The 12,834-nt window shown below is 42.2% G+C and overlaps 1 protein-coding gene across 1 annotated transcript; it reads left to right on the forward strand.

The window, feature by feature from the left end:
- The first annotated feature begins 2,673 nt into the window (after positions 1-2,673).
- On the forward strand, positions 2,674-12,537 carry has3 (hyaluronan synthase 3). The gene is made up of 5 exons (XM_026365752.1): positions 2,674-2,756; positions 7,659-7,752; positions 7,853-8,403; positions 10,268-10,369; positions 10,495-12,537. The coding sequence occupies exons 2-5, from the start codon at positions 7,659-7,661 to the stop codon at positions 11,422-11,424; spliced, it is 1,677 nt and encodes a 558-aa protein (XP_026221537.1). The 5' UTR covers positions 2,674-2,756; the 3' UTR covers positions 11,425-12,537.
- Positions 12,538-12,834: the final 297 nt, after the last annotated feature.

Raw genomic sequence — 12,834 nt, forward strand, 5'->3', positions numbered from 1 at the left:
GTTTCAAAGAAATGTTTGTGAATCTAGATGATGTGTGTGTTGTGGCAGAGAACAGACATCTTCTAATTGAAAATAAAGCCTGTGTTCAGGTGAGTAAAATCTCACAGAAGTGTGCTTTGTTTTTCAATTAATGATATTAATAATTATTACGTAAAAAAAAAAAAGTCTTATGGTTACTGAAAAATAGAGAAGAAACACATGGTGGAATGAGCTACATCAACAGGTCAGTATCATGACCGGGTATAAAAAGAGTATCTCAGAGAGGCTAGGTTCATCACTCTGTGAAAGACGGAGTGATACGAGGAAGCATCCAGTTTATTAGTGCACAGATGGAAAACAAGCATTCCTTATGGTATAGGGATGCTTTAGTGCACACAATGAAGGATAAAAAAGACAGTTCAGTTTCTACATTTGATATGTTTGTATGTCTGTGTACTGCATACTATCAAATGTGGGTTTGCATTTATTCTTTTTTATTTATTTGTATATATTTTTTATGTTTTAACAGGGTCCTAATTGTTTTTGGAAGCATATTAACTGAGAACTAAACTGAAGTTGAAGCTCTGAGAAGGTTTGTACCATCATTGAGTTCATTGTTTTAGTTTTTAATATTTGGTTCAGGGTCTCACAGCAGCAGGGTTTGTTCTCTTTATACAAACACTGCTAACTGAGATTACCTGGTATGCACAGTGCAAAAATGTCTTCTAATGATTTTCTGTACAGACAGGCAAAATGAGACTGTAAATGAGAGCCATGTTAAAATCCCACGAGACAGTAGATGTAGTCCTGAGCAAAGCATTTTTGCCAGATTCACATTACTCTCTCTGCAAAACACTTATCATAGTCAAGGTCAGGACTGTGGCTCTGGGCAAGACAAAGGTTTGTATGAATATTAGCTGACATTGTCAATTAATAGTCCACGTAGTCATTAACTTCACTTTCTGCAAGTAACAAAGACTTTGATGTCAAATGAAAAGCTAATGCTGAATTAGATCACAGATTTGAATGTACCTGGCATTTTGTCTGAGGTTCTGTCACAGGAACACTATAGTGCTCATACTACAGCCACTGAACTCTGCAGTGTTACGAGCACAAAGTTTATTTTACAACATTTCATTCAGGTCAAACATGGGATAAAGATTTACCCGTAGAAATCAACTACAGGACAAGCCAATAATGTAGGAAATGTTATTTTCAAGACAAAGCCTTTAATCTTGGGACTAAAAACCTTTGTCCCCACAGATTCAGCATCGTCTTATTCTTAAATTAGGTTGTTTATTATCTCTTTAAATATATACTTAGACAGTTGGTACAACTAAATAACAAGAAACACACGTACTGTATTTCTCACTTATACCTATGCAGCAGTTTTAGTTTTCATTAAAGTGAGACACACTTAAATGATTCAGATCATCAACTAATTTTAAAATTTGAAATGAGTTATTGAAAAGTCCTTTTACTCATTTAACTGCCGGCCTCTCTTAAAGCCTTTAATATGAGCATCTTGTTAGTTTTCCCAGAGAGAGAGAGCAAGAGATAGAGAGAGCTGAAGCCACAGTCTCTATCACAGTCTCATAGTATATCTCCCTGTGTGTCATAGTCACTGAGTTGGATAGGATTCAGAGAAAGCAGCTGAGTGGAACCATGTTAACCCTGTTTAATTTAGACTGGTGCATTCTCTTACCTGATGTAATTAGAATGTGTTTGAGCAGCTTTGGCAGTTGTGTATCGACTCTTAGAGGCGTAATGCAGTTTGTCTTAAGCTGCCAGCCCGGCCGTGGTCATGGAACCTGCAGGATGTCAGCAGCTTGGCTCAGAGGTGGGAGGGAGGGTAGATAAATAAACCCATAAAGGATGCTTTAAGTCAGGCAGAGAGGTGGAGAAGAGAGGGGGCTACATTGATAGAGGCTGCTGGCTGCAATGCAGAAAGAGAGGGAGCTAGCTGGGGTGTCCAGCGAAGGGAGGGGGAAGTGGCAAAGTGAGGGGGGTTAAATGAGACAGAGAGAGGAGCTGTGGAGGAGAAGCTCAGCAGTGTTGGTCTGCCAGCCTGCCAGGTGGGACAGTGTGAGTGTGTGAGGAGGAGAGAGGCAGAGAAGGATTTAGGCTCTGCAGCAAACAGGGGATGCAGAGAGGAGCAGATACTGCAGCAGGAAGGACAGGACGAAGTCAGTCAGTGCAGGGAGCCACAAGAAATCAGACTCGAAGAGGGGGTCAAACACCCTGCTTCCCTGCTTTGGCACTCTTTTTTCCTTCAACATTTTGGGCCCAAGCTCATGGTGGAAATTAAGAGGCGGGATGGCGCGCACGAGAGGTAGAGACCAGACTAACTGCTGCCCTCATCCTATAATCTACACATGTAAGACTGCACCAGCATCAGCTGCAGGCTGAACACCCTCACCTCTGATAACAGCTGGGGGGGCTTCATGCCCTGGTACAGCCCTGGTAGACAGAGGGAGGAGAAGGTGGTGGAGGGAGGAGCAGGCAGTAGGAAGGCTGGTCCACACAAGTGGTGGAGGGTGGGGGTTTCAGCTGCCTGCTGTATTTTTGGATGTGGGATCTCCTGAATTAAGCAAGCAAGCTGGAATAAAGATGTAGTGTGAGCTAGTGAAGGGGGGGGGGGCACGGAACAAGGAGCATGCTGTGCTGAGGAGAGGAGAGGGCTGGACGTCCTGGCTCGACCGACGGACCAGGCAGACGGAGATCTGGGGGGAGTCCTGAGGGGGAGACGAAGACTGAGGGTCCACCGGGTCAGGAAGGTAAGACTTTTAATAATCTGCATTTGACTAAGACACTGTGTCATTCTAATGTAAGACAGGTGATGTAAGGAAGATGAGACATGCTTCTACAAAGACCTGGTATAGCATTCATACCTGATTCTAGAGTGGAACTCTGATGAGACTTTTACATTTCAGTTATGCTTCAGGTTCGTCAGGCAGATGGAAAGATTTGGGGGGAAAAGAACAAATAAATTAAAATGAGAAGACACATGTTGAAGAGGGACAGACAGTGAATAGAAAGTTTGGAAAAAGTGTAATGAGCAACCTTAAAGCTTAGTTTGAAAATCCAGGACAAAGAGTCAAGTGTGTTCAGGCTTGTGTGGTGAAGGTGTTTGCAATGCGAGCAAGAGAAAATATTTTTTCTGCCCTGACACTGTGAGTTTATGTGTGAGTGAGTCAACGAATCCCTTGGACTGGACTAAAGACGGTCTAAAACTGCTGCTCATTCTTGCATTGACTGCTAAGAAAAGCTGTAAAATGACTCAGTGAAAGCTAAAGAAAAGGTGTGTGTGTGTGTGTGTGTGTGTGTGTGTGTGTGTGTGTGTATGTGTGTGTGTGTGTATGTATGCTGCCTGCCCTTCAGTATGGGCTGCATGTACATTATTTCTGCATGTGTGTTTTTTATTTGTGTGTGTGTGTGTGTGTGGCCTCTTGGCATGTGAGCCTTTTCCTTCTGTGGAGGCAGACAGTAACCGTTAGGAAACAGTTGACAGGAGCCCCTCAGTGGGACAGTTTTGGCTTCTTCAAAGACATCACTGGCCCAGCAGATTTTCCATGCCGTCACTGCCATGTTGGACCTGCTCGCTCTGGCACGCTTTTATTTGGAACCTGCTGGTATTTGACAGCTCACTTGCCCATACAGTGAAGTAGATATCCTAGCTACAACTGATGCTATTAAATGTGGATAAACTCAACTAATGTCATAAGAAAACAGACTACTATAAAGAAAATTAAACAAAGACTAATTTGAAGGGAGGAAACAACTTATTCACCACTTAGGAATGCAAAGTTTAATCTATAAGCAATCAAACGCATAACATAAAAGTGTAGGTGTAACGCAAACGCATTTTCATTTCAAGACGCAGCAGGTGGTGGTGGACTTCTTAGCTGTGTTTGGGGCCAACAGCACTGCAGTCTTGTGCAGTGCTTCAATGTGCTTAAAAGGCTGATAAGATAGGACACCTACTATGATGGGAGATGGATCACTCACCAAACTGAATTATCGCTGCTATCCAGTGCTTGGATGGACCCAGGCGCTATCGAAACCAGTGACAAACCCTGCTCCCGTTCTCTGACTGAGGAGATTAGACTGAAAGGTGGAAAACATGAAGCAGAACATCTGGCCATAAATGAGTTACCCAGCAGTGCATTTGCATGCGACAACATGTGTTTTCCTGCATGGTGAAGACATCTTTGCACCTGCCTGGTTATTTCTCTGCCAAATTTGTTCCACCAGGTGAGAGTGAAGTGTCCACACACAAGTGTCTTCACTCTTCCCCTCATCAATAGATTCCTCTACTTGTTCAGAATACCTGCTTTTGCCCAAAAGGACTTTTTCCCACCAGCCTGTGAAGGTGCAGAAAACCATTGCTTTGTCAGCTGATGTAAGCTTGGAGCTACACACCCTGGTTACCACCTCCCCAACTAAACAATCAAAGTCCGAATGATACAACTGTCCCCAGATGAACATTGGGAAGGTAGTGTGTGAAGGGCATCTTTGATTGCATGACACAATAAGAGAGGAAATTTACATTGAGCCCTAAATACTGTGCATTGGGTGAGATGCCCAGTTGAGTTTCAACCCATCCTTCCTTTTCTCTTATTGCTGTTCTTCAGCACCCATCTCAATGATTACTGTGGAAGGGTTGGGGTTTAATCAGTTTCATGTGATGTACATGACTGAAACTTCTTCGAGCCTCCAAAGTCCTAAACACTGTTACATCGTCTTTCGAATACCTCTGCTAACTATAAAAGGGTAGATAGAAAATAAAATTCTACAATTACTATTAGTTTGACGTTTAATGAGCCAATATTTTTTAGATGCTGTGTTTTCAATAACACTGCTTCTGACAGCAGTGAAGCAATCCAAATGTAACACACACTACAAAAGAAAAGCAGATCTAGAGCACACTAGGCCTAGGCCTACAGGTAATGTCAGCTGATTCTGAAATGTAGGACATTCATGTTGCCCCCACTCTCGTCAGTCGCAATCATTTTTCTAAAGACCTCTGAGATCTGGATATTCAACAATTAACAGCTGGTTGATTTTTTGCACCATGTGCATGTTACTATCCAATACTTTGGAAACTGTCTCCTTCATTTCTTGTTTCCTAACTTCCCACCCTCATGAATCACCCAACATCTCTTTTTCAAACCTATTTTCCCACCCCTCCCTTGTTCCTTCTCCCTCAGCTGGGTAAAAGTCCCTGTCCCACAGCCAGACCCATCATTCCAGCTCCTCCCCAACTCCTCACCTGAACTCTCAGCCCATTCAGTGTCTCTGCCACTAATGGGATACAACTGGGCAACAGTGTTACTGATGGGATTGATTTTTTTTTTACTTGTCAATTAATTTTGGAATTACTGTTTTGTTATCTTGTTTTTCAACTGCATCTTGTTGGAAAATTGGAATTATCTGTATCCTGGATCCTTTGTAAAATGATGGCCCAGTGGTCCTTGACAACTAAAGTCTAAACATGGATTCTAATCCGGACCTGGACGTAGACTCGAGATACTTGTACACAGGCTTGTTAATATACTTACCACATCATCACACTGGATGCGTGGGTGAAATTTAAAGCCCGAAATTCAAGCCTCAGGATTCTGTTAGGATGTCCAGGTGTCCTTTTTTTTTTTTTACCACGTCTACTTGGCAATGTGATTCTTTCCAAGAACGACTGAGATCATATTGAAGATTGCAAGATTTCTTTGTGATGACAAGGTTAATGGTAACTTTCATAATTTTGATGATGTGTGAATCAGTTTCTGTGGATTTCTGTTCAAGTCAAAACTTGCCTCTAGAGGTTGTGTTAGTGCTGTTACTTCACTGTTAATCCCATTTTGAAAGAAAACCACATCCTTTCTGAGCTCCGACAAAGACTGGCTTGTATCTTCATTTACTATTCATATCCAGTAACATTACTCATTTTTATTCACTTTGTCAAATGCAGTTCATTGACTGTTAAGTGAAACACCAGGTAGTCACGATGCTGCAGTTGTAAAAGTACAAGTGCAATAGTACGGCAGATGTGACTAATTGTTCATGCCCCCTCCTCGGTTGTCTAGCTAATCCTGGCTCCCATCCTGCCAACAAGCCCTTCTGGTGTCTGTGGCCCTCTAATCAAACAGTCAATGCTACTGTCCACTTATCTTTCTTTGGCCCCAGGGCATTCAGGCCACACTGCCTTAGCCTGCTGGTATAATCCACCTTAGATGAACAGATGCAGTTTTTTCCCCCCTTTATTTCCATCAGAGGTAAAAAGGCAATCCATATTGTGCCAGTGTAATATTTGACCTTGTGACACTCTACCAAAGGAAATATTGGGGAAATATAGAGCATTTAATTAGAATTATTTATGTATTAAAGTCATTTCTTTAGGATGGAACCCTTGAGACTTTAAGGTTTAACATGTCACTTTATGTGCTGATTTTATAAATTTGTCAGACGCTCTTATCCACAAAGACACAAAGACAACTATAGCATTAGCTACAGAACAGTATCCCAGAATAATCAGGGAAGAGGCTCTTGTGGTTTTGAGATTATCCTGAAGAACCTAAAATGACACATGAAAAGAGAGTTTGAGAAAAAAATGTTTTGTGCACGTTCCAAAACCTGTTCTTTCAAAATCCCCTTTTCTGAGTGAACCTGAATGGCACAGTTTCTCCTGGAAAGCCTGTCTGTCATGTAGCGTCTAGTGTAGGTCTGTTGATTCACTGCTAGCATTTACATCTCTACGTCTACTCAGACAGGGAGATAAATCTGTCTGTGCCAGTGTGTCCCACAGAGCTTCTTGTAATAATATAGATATGTCTCTCCTGAGTGAACCTGGCCAGGTGGGGGCAGGAGGTAATTTCATGAATGAAAGGACAGAATTGTTCCTCTGTTTTGACCCGTCCTGAAGACTGGCCAAACCCCAGCTGGCCTTTAATTAGAGCTATTAACCCAGAGAGAGGGAAGAAGGCAGTTCCAAAGGGGCTGGTGGAAGGAGGGGTGAGGGGAGAGGAGAACGGGGGAGGGTGGGGATGAAGGACAGGAGAGGAGAACAAATGATCAGGCGGTTTTCAACTCTTAAGTTTTCACTGTAAGTGAGTAAATGGCAATAAAATTTGTCCCAAATACCAACTAGAGAGGTAGAGCCGGTTACTCACTAACGGCAGGGTTAGCAGTTCGACCCCCAGCTCATCCAGTCAAGTTGGTGAATTGTCTCTAAGACTGCACTTAAACTGCTAAGTGCACGTTGCTTTGTTGAAAGCTACCAAAATGCAAATACTCTCAATGTATTACTGTATACAGAGTATACTATCGGTAGACAAAGCAGAGGCAGTAGATTCCATAAAAGTAAGGGCTGTACTAGTGGTCATACTTCCAGTAAAAGTTTTATTGAAAGCAGTAGCAGTAGCAGTAGTAGTAGTAGTAGTAGTAGTAGTAGTAGTAGTAAGCTCCCTGTCTCACTGCACATGTACTGTATGTCATACCAGTTTTGATACTGCACTCTTTCATGTACTGAATAGCCAGGTACAGTAGGGGGCCACAAATGCAACACTCAAGTAAAAGTGCAATTACTTAGAAGGTAGAAGTAGCTCTTCAAATTCTCTATCCAAGACATGCATGCTCTAAAATGTACCTCCTTCTCATCCTGTCACTTCTGCATCCACCTCCAGATGCCCTCTCGCTGCAGGAATATCCTGAACATCGTGGTGACCACCCTTTTTGCTGCAGTGGTCCTCTTTACTATCCTGCTGGCCTATGTCACAGGTTGAGTGAATTTCAATTATATATACACAGACAGAGAATTCTGCACATGACAAAACAACAAATTCTTTTTTTAGTCTCACTATGTTTGTTTGTTTTAAAGGTTACCAGTTCATCCACACTGAGCAGCACCACCTCTCCTTTGGCCTCTATGGTGCCTTCCTCTCCCTCCACCTCTTCCTTCAGAGCCTGTTTGCCTTTCTGGAGCATCGGCGCATGAGAAGCCCTGCCCGGCCTCAGCACCTCCGTCGCTCCGTGGCTCTCTGTATTGCCGCCTACCAGGAAGACCCAGACTATCTGAGGAAGTGCTTACGCAGCGTGCGCCGGATCTCCTTCCCTGGCCTGAAGGTGGTGCTGGTGGTGGATGGGAACCGGCCTGAGGACCGCTATATGATGGATATTTTCCAGGAGGTGATGGGCGGGGCTGAGCAGGCCGGCTGTATGGTGTGGAAGGGAAACTTTCACAGTGATGGTAGTGGACAGGGAGGTGTTGGAGGTGGAGAGAGGAGCGCAGTGCACAAGGAGGAGGCAGCTCGAGTAACTCGGCTGGTCAGAAGCAATCGCTACTCATGTATCATGCAAGAGTGGGGAGGGAAAAGAGAAGTGATGTATACTGCCTTTAAAGCACTGGGGGACAGTGTGGATTATGTGCAGGTAAGAGCCACAGAAACAGAAAAAAATCATATCATATATATAAATATATATATATAAGGACAAAAGTTATCTCATGACATTTTATAGTATAGCCTAAGGTTGAGACCTTACAAATATAACTGTATATAGAATTATGTACATGAGCCCTTATAAGCCAGTGAAAATAGCTGGATAATGTCTTGTGTGAAACCTCTAAATAGTCTTAATAATCCTCATCTGGAGTAAATGGTAAATGGTAAATGTTCTGCACTTACATAGCGCTTTTCTACCTAGCTGGTACTCAAAGCGCTTTACATTGCGTCTCATTCACCCATTCACACACACAAATTCACACACCGATGGCAGAGCTGCTATACAGCTGACCTGACTCACCGGGGGCAACTATCTTGCCCAAGGACACTTTGGCATGTGACGAACCACCTGTGATTGGCAGTCAACTGCTCTACCTATTGAGCCACAGCCACCCCAGTCTATTGTTAAACTGTACATGTTTGTAAGACATTTTTTCTAAAACCTCAACATAATGTTTAGACGTTTGGTCTTCCAACATGACTATTCTCTGATTTTAGGGACACTGTGGGTTCACAAGAACCAAATGTCCATTTCCTTTACAGCACAAATATACTATGCATCTGCATGAAATCACTTGTTGATTCCATGCAGGTGCATACCCTACTGCTTGTAGTGTATTTGCTGTTCAGGGCTTGGCAGACAGTATCTGAGTAAATGGTCGACAACAACAATTAACCAGTAAGCCTTGGCACTTTTCTACTGATAAAAAAAAAACAAAACTATTACGCTTCTGTACCATTCTGTACCATTATCTGTGCCGATGATTGCAAAGTTGTACAAAGATTGTAAAGGCAGGATTACAAAAGTATTTATAATTCATCCCATTGGGATAAAGAATGTATGGAACACAATTCATCCAGTAGTTGTTGAGACAGTTTAATTCATTGTCATCAATGTCAGTAAGATACATCATCAGGGAACCATGGATATCAACACCAAACCATGGGGTGATCCAAGTTATTAGGATACTTCTTCTGGGGACCACGAATGTCTGTATAAAATGCAATAGCAATCAAGTTATTGAGATATTTTTGCCTGAACTAAAGCAGTGAAACGACCAATAGAGAGCAGACAGACTGACATTTCCTGATTCAAGGCAGCACTCAAACTGTACTTTTTCCCGAGAAACAACATTGTAAAGTCTTTTGGGTAAGATAAGGTAGAAAGGTGCTAGACCATTATTTTTTATAGGAGGTTTTCTCACAGTAAATCAAATAAACAAAAAATAATACAATAAGACAATAAATCAATAAAACATTTTTATTAAACACCAATACAATTCTGAACTTGAGTGTGTGTAGCTGAGGTCAGAAATATACATAAATATACAAAGTCTTCTGCCCTGGCACATGTAGATGTCCAAATGCAATGTCTGCATACTGTTACTAAGTCACTAATGTGAGTACCATTATATTTGGTTAGATACATTTACTATTAGGTACTAATTGGTAAATATGGATTATGGAATGTCCTTCAAAGTTAATTGAAAATCAACACTGGATCACTTATAAAGACTTATCTGCATTCCAAACCAATTGACCCACACTGGACAACCCAGGCACTCTTCATAGCCAGCTGTAGCAAGTCCCCTGTGTCCTTGCTGAGCTGTTACAACAAACCAGCTGGGATCTCCTTCAGCAGCCTCTTATTTCTCTCATGTAATTTAGCATCAGCACTGCTCTGTGTTCTCCAACACCTGCAGTCTTAATTTGACCCATGGCTGTATACTTTTGAGTCATTGTGTGATTCTTGTCTTTATTAGTCCCTGTGTGTTTGTTGTGTCCTTTTCCAGGTGTGTGACTCAGACACAGTTCTAGACCCAGCATGTACCATAGAAATGCTGAAGATCCTTGAGGAAGATTCAATGGTGGGAGGAGTTGGTGGAGATGTACAGGTAAAGAAAACTCTACATTTTCAGTCATGAAATCCAAAAGAGATTTGACTGAAAGCTCACATTCTGAAAGCTTTTTCTTTCTTGATTTTTTTCTGATTCCCTTCTCTACATTTTCTATCTTCCAGATTCTCAACAAGTATGACTCGTGGATCTCCTTCCTCAGCAGCGTACGGTACTGGATGGCCTTCAACATTGAGCGGGCCTGCCAGTCATATTTTGGATGTGTCCAATGTATCAGTGGCCCCTTGGGGATGTACAGGAACTCCTTGCTCCAGCGCTTCCTGGAGCCCTGGTACCACCAGACCTTTCTAGGCTCCAAGTGCAGCTTTGGTGATGACCGCCACCTCACCAACCGGGTGCTCAGCTTTGGTTACAAGACGAAATTCACAGCGCGGTCACAGTGCCAGACTGAAACTCCAACACAATATTTGCGTTGGCTCAACCAGCAAACTCGATGGAGCAAGTCCTACTTCCGTGAGTGGCTCTACAATGCCTTGTGGTTCCACAAGCATAGCCTTTGGATGACCTATGAGTCCGTGGTGACAGGCTTCTTCCCGTTCTTCTTGGTTGCCACGGTCATTCATCTCTTCTACCGTGGAAGGCTGTGGAACATTCTGCTCTTCTTATTGACTGTCCAGTTGGTTGGGATGGTTAAGGCCACCTATGCCTGTTTCTTGCGTGGCAGCTTGGTCATGATCTTCATGTCACTCTATTCTTTGCTCTACATGTCCAGCTTGCTCCCTGCCAAAATATTTGCATTGCTAACCATCAACAAGGCTGGATGGGGAACTTCAGGCCGCAAGAAGATTGTGGTCAACTTAATTGGCGCTGTGCCTGTCACAGTGTGGGCAATGGTGCTGCTTGGAGGTGTGGTGTATACAATCTACTGTGAAACACAGGAGCCATTCAGTGAGACAGAAAAAGCCTTACTGATTGCAGGGACAATACTTTACGCCTGTTACTGGCTCATTCTGCTGGTGCTCTACCTGGCAATTGTAGCCAAACGGTGTAACAAGAGAGAAGAACAGTATCACCTGCCATATGCAGAGGCATAAATCTGTTACCAGAGACTAGTAGGACATTTACACAGAGTCTCACTGCAGTATGATTCTAGCAGTGGTCTGTTGACCTTGTGTGCTGCTAGAGTGATGAGCTGTGAACCAGGAACACACTCACATCTTCATCACTGGTGCTATAAAGGTGTGAATCTGAAATCTGAGCAGCAGGAACCTAATCCAGTTGTGGATTACTGAGTGGATTCGTACAGCTCCTCTGTTTATATGACTTTCATTGGTGCTTCACAAACCAAAAGGAACTGATCCAGGTTATGTAGTGTTTGACAAGCTCAGAATAATATTTTAGTTTGTGGGAACAGTTTAGCTGTAAAACTGTGACAAAGGGGTGCAGTATGTGCTTTTAATAAATATAAAGCAAGAAAAAGGACAAAATAAGAATGACAGACATAGAGATCTTTGGGAATCGATTTAGAAGTGTGTCTGAAATGGTCACTAAAGTACAATTTAGAAGTGGACTAGAGAATGGACTAGGGACTAAGACTTGTTAAAGTTATAAGTTAAAAATGTCAGCGTGAGAATAGAAATGTTCACTGATGATGATTTATGGTTCTACTGTATACTGCTGAAGTACAGAAATAACTGTAGGGGGAAAGTAGAGAGATTGAAGAAAATAGGAGTTGTTCGTGAGTCAAAACACACTGTTCTAGATAACGTCTCAATGTAACTGTGACAATAACAATGAACAGTAAACAGTCAGCAAAGTTAATATGAAAATTTAGTTTTGTGTTCTGCACAACACAACTTACGGTGCCGTGTGTAAGGTTTAGAGGCATCTAGTGGTAAGACTAAATATTGCAACCATATGAATACCTTGCACCCCTCAGTTTCCAAACACAAGAGAGCTAGGGGTGTCCATCAGGTGCAACTTCCTTCTACCATCTACAACTGCATCCAGTAGCAATATGTCAAATGATGATGTAACTTTAGATAGCTTTATATTTTTAAATACATTTGGTAGAGCAGTCATCTATGAACTCCATGGTTAGTGGTTTGACTTCCGGTTCTTCCTGACCGGTTCTCGAGGTGACCTTGGACAAGACATTGAAATCCTGTAGTAGCGCCAATATGTAATGTATGGTTAACCACAATTTTCCCAAGGGATCAGTAAAGTATGTCATTATTATTATTAATTATTAAAAATAGTAAATAAATAAAAATCAAACTCTAGCGAGTGGATAACTAATTGATTGTGTTAGCTAATTCACATTTTTTTTCTAATGACTAATGACTTTAGTGTAAAGAAAAGTACACAGAAGTCTGACCAGAAAGTGGCTAGATTTGTTGTTCTCTGTTTTTTGGGGGAGATAAGATGTCTGAAAAGTCACAAAATCTAATGTCGGAGATGTTAAGTTGGCTTCCTTTTTTCAGAAACTTGGGGTTGTATACACA

This window comes from Anabas testudineus, chromosome 6 (genome assembly GCF_900324465.2).
Source record: "Anabas testudineus chromosome 6, fAnaTes1.2, whole genome shotgun sequence".
Lineage (NCBI taxonomy): Eukaryota > Metazoa > Chordata > Actinopteri > Anabantiformes > Anabantidae > Anabas > Anabas testudineus.

Excerpts from the sequence above, each read along its gene's own strand:
- has3 (XM_026365752.1), top strand. The coding sequence starts at position 7,659 with ATGCCCTCTCGCTGCAGGAATATCCTGAACATCGTGGTGACCACCCTT. Across the intron at positions 8,404-10,267 it reads ACAGTGTGGATTATGTGCAG|GTGTGTGACTCAGACACAGT; the intron begins GTAAGAGCCACA and ends GTCCTTTTCCAG. Across the intron at positions 10,370-10,494 it reads GAGTTGGTGGAGATGTACAG|ATTCTCAACAAGTATGACTC; the intron begins GTAAAGAAAACT and ends TCTATCTTCCAG.